We start from the raw sequence: 13,380 nt of genomic DNA, 5'->3' as shown, positions 1-13,380 counted from the left end.
GGAAACATGCAAACATACATGCACATACACAAAAGAAAGTTCAAATTAACCAGCTTGCCTTATTTCTATATAACTGAATCCTCAGCACTTCTGGATGTGACTCAACACATGGACTGAACAGTGTGAATGGAATAAGACGACTGCTTAACCAGATTCAGAAATCCAAAAGATGTTCTCCACAATGGAGTTTTAGACATATCCTGTAACCTATGTAGATATGGGCTAACTGTGAGTATTAGGCTGGGACCTAGCTGCGGTCCACTGGCCCTAAGTAACTCACAACTACAATATTCTGTATTTTCTGATTTCAATTCTCTTCTCTACTCCCTCATTTTTCATCTCATCTCCCAAGCTCAAAGGTCCTCAAAAACTGTATGACAAAATATACAAAAGTTTGTAATTTTTTTCCTAAGGAAGTGTATGATGGAGAGATTTTACACACAAAACCCCTCTTAGAAAGGGAGCTGTGTTTGTAGGAAATTTTCTTTGATCATTGCTTAAGGATAGTGAGGAATCCAGATTTTAGCAGGCTATGTCCATGAAGGAGGCAAGCAGATGGTTTTGTGAGTTGCCCCACCAGGAACAGGAAAAAAACAGAACAAGAGAGGTGACTTCCTGGGAGGCCTATCACTTTAACAGGATTAAAAGTCTTCCTCTGGAATACTTCAAGTCATATGTAAATAATGACAAACACGAAAGAATTAGTATAGAAGGCCTTTTCCAGTTCTTTGCAGACAACCTGAGGAACAATGCTTGTTCTAAGGTGTTAGCTGAATGAGCCACACTGCTGCTATCCCCCTCTTCCTGGACCTCATAATCAGTTCTGATCTACTCTGTTTCCCATTTGTCACTCTTTCTTGTACTGTCTTCGAGGCTTGGCTGCATATTCTCAACCTAATTGCCTATGAAGGAAGTTCTTGCTGTTACAGTATTACCTCCTTTTGCCATGTATACAAACTTCTCATTTCTATTAGGTTTTACTATAAAAAAAACCCACAAAATTTCTTAATGAGGCCATCTTTGGCCACCTATTAAGATGTAGTCAAGTCCTTCTTGTCCTAGTTTCATTTCTATTGTTATGACACTCTGACAAAAAGTAAATAAGGGGAAAAGGATTATTTGACTTATAATTTCAATTTCCAGTCCATCATTTCCAGGAAGTCAAGGCAGGAACTCATGCAGTTAGTGACACACATCTACAGTCAAAAACAGAGAGAGAATAAATGCTATGTTGTTTACGGTAAGCTAGTATTCTCTAATATACTGCTCAGGGAGCAGTGCTTCCCACAATGGGCTGCATCTTCTTACATCAACTAGCCATCAAGACAACACACTCCCCAAAGACATGTCTGCAGGCCAACCTGATCTAGACAATTCATTAAGACTCTAGAACGATTATTGGTTGTATCATTTGACAGTTGAAACCAGTCATCGAATTGACCACAAAACTTCATAGCTTACTTCTCACATATCTTCTTCTCTATTCTTATCAATGTTCAACATACCTTATATTTTACTGTTTGTTTTCTACCTCCCTTAGTAGTATATAAAGTTGACTGTGACTGTTTTTCCTTGTCTGCCAATATACCCCACTCCTAGAATAGGCTTGGTATGCAGAAAATGCTTGATGAAATATACATAGCATGAATTAATGGTTGACTAGAGTCTCAGCTCAGAATCCATCTCCACTTGAAGCCTTGAGATGTATCTTTCATACAGACTGCACATATGATCTATTATCACATTATACCTGCCTGTCTGTTGTTGAAGGCCTGATTGATACTTATACATTCAGAAGTAAATCCTTGATGTTTTTCATGTGATAAGTCATTGGATAAAAGATTATGTCCCAATTTTACAATTAAAGAAATGAGGTTGAGTTTTGTGTGTTAGTTTGTGTGTGCACATGTACGTGGAGGCTAAACAGTAGTTTTCCTCAATTGCATCCAATGTATTTATTTTGAGACAGGGTCTCTTGATGAACCTGTAGCTTACTAATTTGGTAAGAGTGGCTGATCAGTAACCCCCAGGGGTCCTCCTGTTTCTACCTCCCCAGTGCTGGGATTACAGGTATGCATTGCTGTGCCTGGCTTTTTATTAGGGTCCTGGAGATCCAAATTCGTATCCTCATATAAGCACTCTACAAACTAAGCCATCCCTCCACCTCCATGAATCTGAAAGTAAGAAAGGTTAAATAACATCAGTAAGCTTCAGAGAAAAGTCACTAACACAAAAAGTTACTAAAACTAAATCAAGATCATTCCCGTGTATCACATGACCTGTTTTCATCCTTACCTCTTTCCTTACATGTTCATTCCTGCCCCAGTTCCTATTTACTCATCTTCTGCCTACTACCAAGTGCAAACTGAATCTTATTCTGTGAACTTTTACTTGGAGACTGTTATTTACATTAATTTCTCCCTATTCTACAGAAATCTCCCAAAGTAGCTCTCAGAGTAAGTAGATAAGAGTGTATGACCCTGGCCGGGCGGTGGTGGCGCACGCCTTTAATCCCAGCACTCGGGAGGCAGAGGCAGGCGGATCTCTGTGAGTTCGAGGCCAGGCTGGACCGATAGCCTCCAAAACAATACAGAGAAACTCTGTCTCGTAAAAACCAAAAAAAAAAAAAAAAAAAGAGTGTATGACCCTGAAGATTGGTTTCTCTAATTCCTAAATGTGCTTCATATCATATAGTCAGACTTTCAGGTAATGAAATAAGGAACCTACCCTGCTGACCATTAATCTGCAATTTCAGGTAGCATTCTCTTAGAATTTTGCTCTCTCTCCTAAGCATCTATGTGATTAGTGATGGATACAGTTTGCATGACTCGAATGGGCTACACTTTCTAGAGAACCTGAAATATGGAGCAAATCTCCACAAATTATTTGAACTCACAGCATTCCACCATTGGATTAGCATTCGGGACATCCAAAGCTTTTCCGTCGCCATGTATTCTTCTGTTGGAAGGAGCATGCAACCCTTTAAAGTTCCCAGATGAGGAGCAAAAGCTTATTTCCTGTAGGCATTTTTCCATAATACCACATCCAGAGTAGTCTTGGTTTTTCAAAAATTAGTCCAACTGCTTTTTCTCTCCTCTCCCTCTGCAAAATTTACCAGTGTTAGAAACTGACCACCCCCTACACACACACACACACACACACACACACACACACACACACACACACACACACCACAACACACACACAGTGGTTCTTGGGAAGTAACCTAAAAGTTGTTTATAGTCAGGAAAGTTTGTAATTTTTCATTTTATCCTCTCTTAAGGTGAGAGAATTGTAACCCAAACCTGCAAAATTCTACAGTATTCCTTTTCTAATGTCTGTGCTTTATATCTTTCACACCTTATCATCTTACTCAGTGACACTATGCCATCCCATTGCGTAACTGTACCCTAATAGTTGGTCCTTATTTATGTACACAAAATATGCTCAAGTATCTACGATTTGGGAAGGATGAACTGAAAGTGCTGGTCTGGCATCAGACTACTGGAGTTCAAATCCCACCTCTGTCATTTATTAGCTGTCTGCCACTAAGCTCCTCAATGGCTCTAAGTCCCTCTTTCCTCATCTTAAACCAGGATCTATCATTTCATAAAGCTTTCTATTTAGTATAAAATAATAACGTATGTTGAGTACTTTACAAGCATTTTGTCCAAGTGCATGTCATCTAAATTGACAAAGAAAAGTCAAAATGCTGGGCAAAGAGTTTTATACAGTGTAAACGTCCAAAGACACATAGAACCAGTGAGATGGGCAACAAACAATGGAGAGATCAACTTCCACCCCTCCTCGAGAAACCCGGTTCTGTGTGAACTAAGGCCAGGACCCTTCACCTCATTGCTGTATTAACATAAATGCGAGTCGCTGAGCAGCCCTAACCCAGAATGTACCTAATACAGGGAGTTTTACACACAGCCCAGACCTTACAAAAGATTCGCGGGCTTCGAACTCTGACCCTCCATTCCAATTAAGAGCCGAGCTTTACGGTCAGTCCTGTCTAGGATTTCCATAACGATGGGTTGGCAACAGTACGATGGGAAGTGCACCCTTTCGGCGTCTTCTGTTTTCTGGTAAATAGCAATACCGGGCAAACAACGCGCTAGGACCCTGGGTCCTCTAAGAAGCTAGCGCGGGCCCAGAGATCGCGAGAGGCTGTTTCCGGCAGGACAGCATTCGGAGCGCTCCGGAGCGCCGCGCCTGCGCACTCAGCCCGTCGCCGCGCCGACCCCCGGACGAGCTGCCTGCTGTCTTCTCGAGCCCCTGACTTTGAGATGCGCCGCTGGCGGGCCCTTGCCAGCTCCAGGTGCGTGTGGAGAACCTCAGGGGCCTGCGTGCGAGGTGGAATGGACCCCGGGGAGGGTCAGGCCTGCCTCAACCCCGCCGAGGTCCCCGGGGAACCGAACAGGGTGCCACGACCTCAGCTCCTTGCGTGTGCTTCGTGGAAGCGGTAAACTCAAAAGAGCCGAGCCCCGTGCCCATCCACCTGGGGTCGAATCACTAGTTTCCCCCATCTTTCACTCAGCTCTTCCCTGCTCCCCATCTTCTGGCTGCAGTCAGTGGAGCTTTCACCCTTGCCCATGCCAGGCATGGGTTTTTACAGCCCCCGAACTCAGCTAGACCACCAAATGCTCTTTGCTTGCTGAAGATGAGGCTGAAAACACCGTTCAAGTTTAGGGAGAAGTGGTGGTTCAAGGCTGAGAGAGTGGGCCATGGGCAGAACAAGGTAGAAAGAGGCTAAGACTGTTGTAAATGTCACTAGAGATAATTCTCCAGCTGGAAGTTGACGTTTTTCTCGGGTGTTTCATTCCTTGTTCATTTACTTTTGTGATACATTTGAGGTGTCTTTCAATGGTATTTGCTTAAACAGCGGTGCTTTCAGCCCCGAGACAGTATTGGATTTATTGATGTCAGTTTTTATAGTTACCTGGCTTCGTGTTGTTTGAGCTTGTGTCATCATAATACCTGGACTGAGTCATTGAGCACATCCGTTGGTTTGGAGTTTCATTTTAACATAAAAAAATAGCCTTAGTGTATTTTTTTAATGATGACAAGTTCAGTGGAGAGAAAAGAAAATCAGTTGAATGGGATTAAACCTCCAAGTACACAGGGGGATTGTGCTTGGAGTGTGGAAATCGCTGACCTTTACTTATAAATAGGAAGTGAGATCACCACTTGCCACAAATGATTCTGACAAGGTAGGGTTCTCCAGTGCCTTCCCAAAGCAAGTGACAGGAGTATACGGTCTTAATACTAGTGATGGCTGTTCAGACACAAACCCTTTGGGGCTATAGGTGGCCAATTCCTGTTACTTATAATCAGGTAGTTGCCTTGTGTAGTTTTAGTGTGGTACTTTTTGTTTTGAGAGGGGGTAGTATTTTATAGAAACAGTAACCAGTGAAAGGAGAAGTATATAAAGAGAATGGAGAAGTCCCTCCTCCAGTCCCTAACCCTGAAACTTGACTGTGGCAATTATGAGGTTATACCTATGTGCTTCATAGAGAAAAGCTGTCTTCCCACACCAGACTTAATTAATACTTAGTACAGTTAGTTCACTACTTCTCCTGCCCTCACCAGTCTTCACACACACACACACACACACACACACACACACACACACACACACACACACACACATTGGCCCACAGGAGTCAGGAGTCCTTAGAAGCTTTCCTCTTGTGCACTATATCACTATATCCGTTTAACACTCACTTGCTGTCTTTCTGTTTAAGAGACCACTGGGGAACTGGTTCCTTTTGTCCCTGTTGTAGCAAGTGAATAAAGGTTTGATGATTTAAGCTATGCTCATTTTCCTGATTGACCATCTTGACATTTGTTGCTCACAATTAATTGCCTGGCATGAATTAAAAAATTTGCTGAATTCTTTGCAGTTCACTGGGTTTATGATAATTTTAGTTCTCATAGCTCTTAACTCTGTGCCAACTTGTTTAGGAATTCATGCAAGTTGCTCACTTTTAGTGCTTTGTTTTAGCTGAGTGAAGTAAAAATACCCTAACCCCAACAGCTGTTTGTTGCTGGGTTATATGATATATTTTATAAATTAATAGAGTGACTTATGGTCTAATTGTCTTACTTTTCTTATTTAAATGACAGTTTCCACTTGACCACTAATACAGAAATTTTGCATGTATATTTTAAAGTAATACAGCCAGGGAAAGAAAACAGGACTCTGTTGTTTTCTTTAGTACTCTTGCCTATGGTCTCTGACCTTTGTCACCCTATTAGATTACAGTCATTGATTGCTTGATTTGTAGGTTCCCCTGTCTAGCATTATGTGAATAGGGTTGTAAGGAACAGCTTTCACGTACGTTTTAACTTCTGCCTGAAGTTTCAGAAAACAATTTTTATACTTGCTACATGATATATACTCTGGTACTTTATGCTCTATTAAACAAATTGGGCTGATCATCATCCACTCTTGACTTTACAGTCCAGTGTGGACCTGTAGTTTGAAAAGTACTGTGGTAAGCAACAAGTGTAAAATAGTCTCTCAAACTGTGTTTGTTTCTTATTCAGACTACATAGTGACTGTGTTTGATTTTGTGTTTAAGGTGCCTTCTAGGAGAGGTGATGAGCCACACACAGGTTGACTTTTTGGAAAGTCAGCAAACAAAAGAGTTCTGAGTTTCTTGTAGAGTTATAAAATGTACTAGAATGAAAGAACTGGTGTAGTTTTGTTTTGTTTAGTTTTTGCTGGCTTAATTAAGGCTAATGGAATAGTAATAAAAGGAAGAAATTGTCTTTTCTGGACAATGATATGTGAGAATGCTTATTAAGTTTTATGTGTCTCATCTCAAAGAAATCTGTAAAGAGTACTTCTTGGACTAGAATGACCTATTTTGAATATTGCCTGATGAAGGGACCACACTCAACATTCTGTTCTTTATTCATAAATACATATGTAAGTATGCAATTTGTCAACCTTATTCTTTGGTACCTTTTTTTTTTTTTTTTTTTTTTAGGAAGGCTTCAACAAAGCAGAAGGGAAAAGTGAACTAAATGTATTATGTTTATCTTAGAAACCTACAGCATTATTAAGGAGATAAAAGTCACAACATAAAATTTGGTTAATCTTGGATTTAGTAATATCTCACATTTCTATGGTGCTTTACTGTTTTCTGACACATGAATATACATTGTTGCCATTGACTTTTACAGCTACTTGGTGTAGGAGAGGACATTGTTCCCAGTTTAAAGAATCTCGAATTCTCTTTTTCCTGACACAAATTAGACAGTGACAAATTTTAGGATTAAAACTCAAGTCTTCTGTGAATATTATTCTTGTTGTCCTTGTTGATCTTGAGAGATAATTGAAAATAATTATTTATTTAATTTTTATTTTATTTTGTTTCATTTTATTTTGAGACAAGGTCTCATTTTGTAGTGCTGGCTATCCTGGAGCTCACTATATGGGATTAAAGGCATGTGCCATCAAGTCCATTAAGAAGAAGTAGTTTTAATGTTGTGGTTCAACTATCTAAATGTAATTGAATGAAATGTTCTATGCTCAAAGCATGGCTACAGTGTGTGCAATTAATTCAATGTAAATATGTCCTTGTTTTAGTATTTTAAATCTTAACCTTTTAATTGATTTAACAGTATTTATTTATTATTAGGACAGTGCCTCACTAGCTGAGGCTTGCCTGAAATTGCTGAATGGCCCATTTTTGCCTTAAACTCATGATCCTTCCTGTGTCTAGTTTGTGATTGGTGGTCTTATACAAATATACCACAAAACCAGGTGATACTCCTGATGATGCTATTATTATTTCTCTTTCTCTTTATTTTTCTTTTTTTATGATAAAATAACTCATTGACACATCTGATAATGAAGGAAGAAAGTTAGAACCAAAAGGGCTATTTAATGTTAAAAAAAAAATTCATGTTTGGTCCTTTTTAAATATATCTTATTAAGCTCAAAAGTAGTACTTTTGATATTCTCAAGAATTGTATCTGTTTAAAATTAGTTCTATGATTCTAAAGAATTTATCTAAGATAGTTGTTAAGTTACTTGAAAACACAAGAAAGTCCATATTCTCCCTTACTTTTAATCTTCTGCCTAAGGACAACCAAATTACTTGCTGCCTAAGGACAACTAAATTATTTTCTTTTGTACAAATCTTAAAGTTAATACTTTTTTCTTAATTTGTAGATGCTTGTGGAACTTAATACCATGGAGTTCGTCAGAATATACCACTGAGGATTATGATGGCTGAAAACAACTTAAAAATGCTGAAGATTCAGCAACGTGTAGCAAACAAACTACCTAGGAACAGGCCGTATATTTGCAATATTTGCTTCAAGCACTTTGAAACACCATCAAAATTAGCTAGGCATTATCTCATTCATACGGGTCAAAAGCCATTTGAATGTGATGTGTGCCATAAAAACTTTAGACAACTAGTTCATCTGGAGAGACACCAGTTAACTCACAATCTGCCTTTTAGTTGTAGTATTTGTCAACGCCACTTTAAAAATTTGAAGACATTTGTGAAGCATCAGCAACTTCACAATGAATCCTATCACAATGATGTTAAAGTCAGAAGATTGCTTGAGACCAAGCAAGAGAAGCCTGCGTATGGAGTGTATAATACTTTTGCTACAGAGGAAAGACGGGCACTACACGCATGCTCTAAGTCTGATCCCACGTACAGCACTACAAAGAGAAGAAAGCATATTCATGCGTGTGCAATCTGTGGCAAAATGTTTCCATCACAATCAAAACTTGATAGGCATGCACTTATTCATACTGGGCAGAGGCCTTTTAAATGTGTCCTGTGCAGTAAATCTTTCCGACAGTCAACTCACTTAAAAATCCACCAACTCACACATTCAGAAGAAAGACCTTTTCAATGTTGTTTTTGTCAAAAAGGATTTAAGATTCAAAGCAAACTTCTGAAGCATAAACAAATCCACACTAGGAATAAGACTTTTCAGAATCTTTCTTTAAAGGTAAAGAGTCCTGAATCATGTCCACTACCCAATAAATTAAATGCAAAGCAGGATGCTTTTGAAAATGGTGATATGGGTGAATCTGAGGAGAATAATCCTCTTGATGTCCACTCTATTTATATCGTCCCTTTTCAGTGTCCCGAGTGTGAAGAATGTTTTGAGTCAGAGCAGATTCTCAATGGACACAAGTGTCTTCCTGCCAGAGGTGGCAGGATTCCAAGCAGGCTCAAAAGAAGCTGTAACTATAAGACCATTGTTAAAAAGCTCTTGGCTAAACTTAAACGTGCTGGGGGTAAAAAATCAGATAACCTTCAATCAGAGAAAAGAGCATTTAAAAGCAACTGCTTGAAAAATCGTGAACGTCCTTCTGGTGAGCAGAACACGGAAGAAACTCAGAGAACATTTGTGGGTCCCCTTGGCAGACATGCATCATGTAAGACAGCTAGCAAAAAGAAGAAGAAAACACTAGCTTTGCCATTTTCTTGGCAGAAGCAATTCCAGAGCCAAAATATGGGTAAAAGTTTGCAAGGTATCTTTACAACAGGAAGCATATTAACAATGGATGGTTCAGTGAATAATAAAGACTTGTCAATCTATGGTTCGCCAGGTGAGGGATACTTTAATGATTGTGACATGCTTCAGTGTGGCTTCTCAGACTCAAGTGAAAATATACATACTGGACATAAAATGTGCCCCTGTGATAAATGTGAGAAAGTGTTTCCTTCTATCTCTAAACTACAAAGACACTATTTAATTCATACTGGACAGAGGCCTTTTGGCTGTAATGTGTGTGGGAAATCTTTTAGACAGTCAGCTCACTTAAAAAGACATAAACTAACTCATATTGAAAAGATTCCCTATAGTTCTTTTTGGCAAGTGGGCTTTGGAAATGTGAACAAACTTTTCATTCATCCAAGTGATGATGTTAGCTATAATGCTTCCCAACAGTGTGACGGGCTTAGTTTCCAAAAGTATGAGGGCTCAGAGTCCAATCAGGTATCAGGAATTGAAGTCAAGGCAGAGCCAGAGGATTTCCTTCTTGGTACGCACTGTAGGAACAGGCAGTCTTACCTCGCTAACACACTTTTGGAGTCAGAGCAGAGCCGTCATTATTACAGTTACTTAGGCCGTCCTGAAAGAAGTGATGGGCTCCTTTACCAGTGCAGTGTTTGTTGTAAAAATTTCCGATCTCCATCCAAACTAGAAAGACACTATTTAATTCATGCAGGGCAGAAACCATTTGAGTGCTCAGTCTGTGGCAAAACATTCAGACAAGCACCTCACTGGAAGAGACATCAGCTCACTCACTTTAAGGAACGACCACAAGAGAAAGTGGTTGTTCAAGATTCGGTTATGTAACACAAAACTACTAATGCGTTTGTGATTTCTGGTGATGTAGTACTTTTTGAGACATTTTGCCCGAGGAGGCCTACATTAGGTAGAGTGACATAGACGGCTGCTTGTCTTTCATAATCAGGAGTAAGTTAAATAAAACCACAGTGTTTAGAAACAACCCAGTGACTTGAGAAGAAATAGAATGGTCTGATGCCATAACTACAAACCTAAGGTTATCAGCGTACACACTTGGTTGTATTAAAAGTTATGAATCTATCATGTTCAATTTGGCCTTATTTGTTGAATTACTCCTTAAGACATTGTGTGTCTTTATATATATGCATACCTCCCAAAATGAGGCCAGAATTGCCAATCAGCTGTAGTAAATCACCTGCCATATATTATTTTACAGGGACACTTAGTTCGATTGCAAAACATTTTTCCTACAAGTTAAAAGATAAAATGACAATGGGAGTGGGTGGGGGAAATTGCAGCTTTACTTTTTTATAGTGATTCTTTGAGACTGTGGTAATTTTTGCTTCTTAGATAGATGTGTCCCCTCCCCATTTAGGCTGCTGTTATTTTTCTGTAAGGAATTTAAAAGTAGGAAGCAAGTGGTTACGCCCGTGCATATTTACCATCCAATGTCATTTACATTAACAAGGGTATTTCCCAAGTACCATGAGCTTTTCCCATATGTCTGCAGTTGTATCTTACTAGACACTTAATGCAGTGCACTTGTTTGCTCATTAGTGTTTGACAGCAGTGGCCAGGGACAAAACTTTGCTTGAATACCTCTTTGAGTGGCCCCATGACAACTAGGTCTATTCTGCTAAATTTGATCAAATGACAATAGCTATGTAGTGTCAGTTTTCATTCCTCTGTGAAAGACACTAACACTATAGTATTATTTTGATCTTTGTTTTTACTTCAGTTAGTAAGGATATTGTCCCTGTATAGGAAAAATATGCTGATAGAATTCAGGGTGTCATTTTTTTCTGAACAGTACTGCCATGATTTGACATATATATATTTCATTTAATCCTAATCTGTGAAAGAAGTATCTTAGTCACAGATTGTCCTTCACATTTGTGGCAGTTTGTAAAATCATTGACTAACATCTTATAGCAGTAAAAAGGTTAACTGTACTGTTTCTAAGGTGAAAAGAAACTGGCAGGTATTTAAGCTCACTTAAATATAGTGAAAAGCCTGCTGTTGGAAGTATAGGCAGTGGAATAAGTGTAAATTTTGATCATGGTACAAGAGCTGTACTTTGAGGGAAGGCAAAGGGAAAAGCTTTGAGCCAAGTGAACCTTAAGAAACTTGGATTTAATCTACAGAGACGAAATGTGATAGTATGAGTAAATACCCAGATGATATACAGATGTGCCTATTTTTAAGTAGAGATGTTCATCTAAAGAGGAGAGCCACATGCTTCAAGGAATAGCTCCTCTTCTGTTTCTTTGAGACTTGATGTGTGTTTTTTTCAGCATAAGCAAGCTGTGGTTCACAGAATTGGCTTTGCACAGAACTCTTGAAGGAAATGTCTGTTGCAAAACTCAAGGCATAAATAATAATTCATGTTTTCCAAGAGTAAAAAATCAAGAATTATTTAATGTGTGAAATTACAGATTTGGGTATTTCCCTAAGTTATTTATATAATTTTATTTGAAGGGGAATGTCTTATGTGTTTCTTTCCCACCCAAACAGGGAGAGTTGAATGTTGGTGCTCGTATGACTATTAATCTTTGCCTGAGAAATAATAAGGTACCTTTTTTTGTTTTGTTTTTTTTGGCTCATGCCTTTTAAAGCTGTTTCATATTGAAAGTTGAAATATTGTAAAAATTTTGTCAAGAGATGTACTGTAGTGCTATTTGAAGTACCTGTAATAAAATACTTACCTTACTGTCATTGTAAGCTTCTAATGGGAACTGTAGAAGTGAAAATAAAGTATGAATTTATGTTAAGATAAACATGTTAAATGATGGTTTGCTGCATGCTAAAACTGTACTTATTGTTGAGTCAATTATTTTGATTTTCTGGAAAAATAAACTTTATAAGTATCTTTTAAGAGAACTTGAAGTTTTGTTTTGTTTTGTTTTTGGGGGGGGTGATTCCAGGTTTTAGCATGATTATTTACTGAAGGCGTTTGATTAGCTGAGCTAAAGCATTTACTGCTTCATGTTTCATACTGCAACAGTGTCTTTGATTTTAATATGTGACATGTTGATGGAAGTAGGTATGGTTAACATTCTTGGAAAACTCAGATTTTAGAATAATTTAAAAATAAAGTTTCAAGTTACACAGTTTGCACTTTTTTTAAAGGCAAAATCACATAATATTAGAACAAGTTAACAGTACCACTTTCTACACTGAGCTTACATGTTTATCTATTCATGTACTTCATCTCTTAAAAAAAGATTTCCTTTTAATCGTATGTATGTTTGTATTCAGTTATGTGCATGTGGGTGCAGATAAAAATGGAGGTCAAGAGAGGGCATCAGATCCCTTGGAACTGGATTTACAGGTGGTTGAGAGATGCTCTATGTGGGTGCTGTGAACTAAACTTGCATCCTCTACAAAAGCAGTGTATGGTCTTAACTGCTTAGCCATCTCTCAGGCCTCATGTACGTCCTTTATTTGTGATATCACTTCTGAAATAATATGGTAATTCCATTGCTTGTCATATGACCTACCTACTTAATCTACTTACAACCCTTCTCTTTGACGTTTCTCTCCAGATTTGTACTAATAGAATTGACTTCTCCAGGGCTTTACTATCATTCTTTCTGCATCTTTATTGTCTATCTAGTATTAGCTTATATTAGACACATATTCATACTCTTTAAAGACATAGCTGAGTCAAGCTTTATTCCTTTCTATTTCCTTAAGAGTTGTGGAAGAAAAGTCCTTAAAACTGATGCAGGAAAATAGAGGTTCCATTATGTATTATTTAAAACAACCCATTAGAATGAAAAATCTTTTAGGGCAGATCAACAACAGGCCTTAGGGTTGGAAGTGAAGGGACCTTATAAGAATCCTTTGTTATAAATAATA

At 38.4% G+C, this 13,380-nt stretch overlaps 1 protein-coding gene across 2 annotated transcripts; it reads left to right on the top strand.

The window, feature by feature from the left end:
* The first annotated feature begins 4,199 nt into the window (after positions 1-4,199).
* Positions 4,200-12,399, top strand: Znf770 (zinc finger protein 770). Of its 2 annotated transcripts, none has more exons than XM_005064763.4 (2): positions 4,200-4,321; positions 8,189-12,399. In XM_005064763.4, exon 2 carries the CDS (start codon positions 8,242-8,244, stop codon positions 10,345-10,347), a length of 2,106 nt encoding a protein of 701 aa, XP_005064820.1. In that variant the 5' UTR covers positions 4,200-4,321; positions 8,189-8,241; the 3' UTR covers positions 10,348-12,399. The 2 variants fall into 2 exon arrangements, with proteins under 2 accessions (XP_005064820.1, XP_021086726.1); XM_021231067.2 differs by lacking the exon at positions 4,200-4,321 and adding an exon at positions 6,536-6,937.
* The last annotated feature ends 981 nt before the right edge of the window (positions 12,400-13,380 follow it).

This window comes from Mesocricetus auratus, unplaced genomic scaffold (genome assembly GCF_017639785.1).
Source record: "Mesocricetus auratus isolate SY011 unplaced genomic scaffold, BCM_Maur_2.0 Super-Scaffold_100004, whole genome shotgun sequence".
Taxonomy (NCBI): Eukaryota; Metazoa; Chordata; class Mammalia; order Rodentia; family Cricetidae; genus Mesocricetus; species Mesocricetus auratus.
This window is presented reverse-complemented; position numbering and strand designations above follow the sequence as displayed.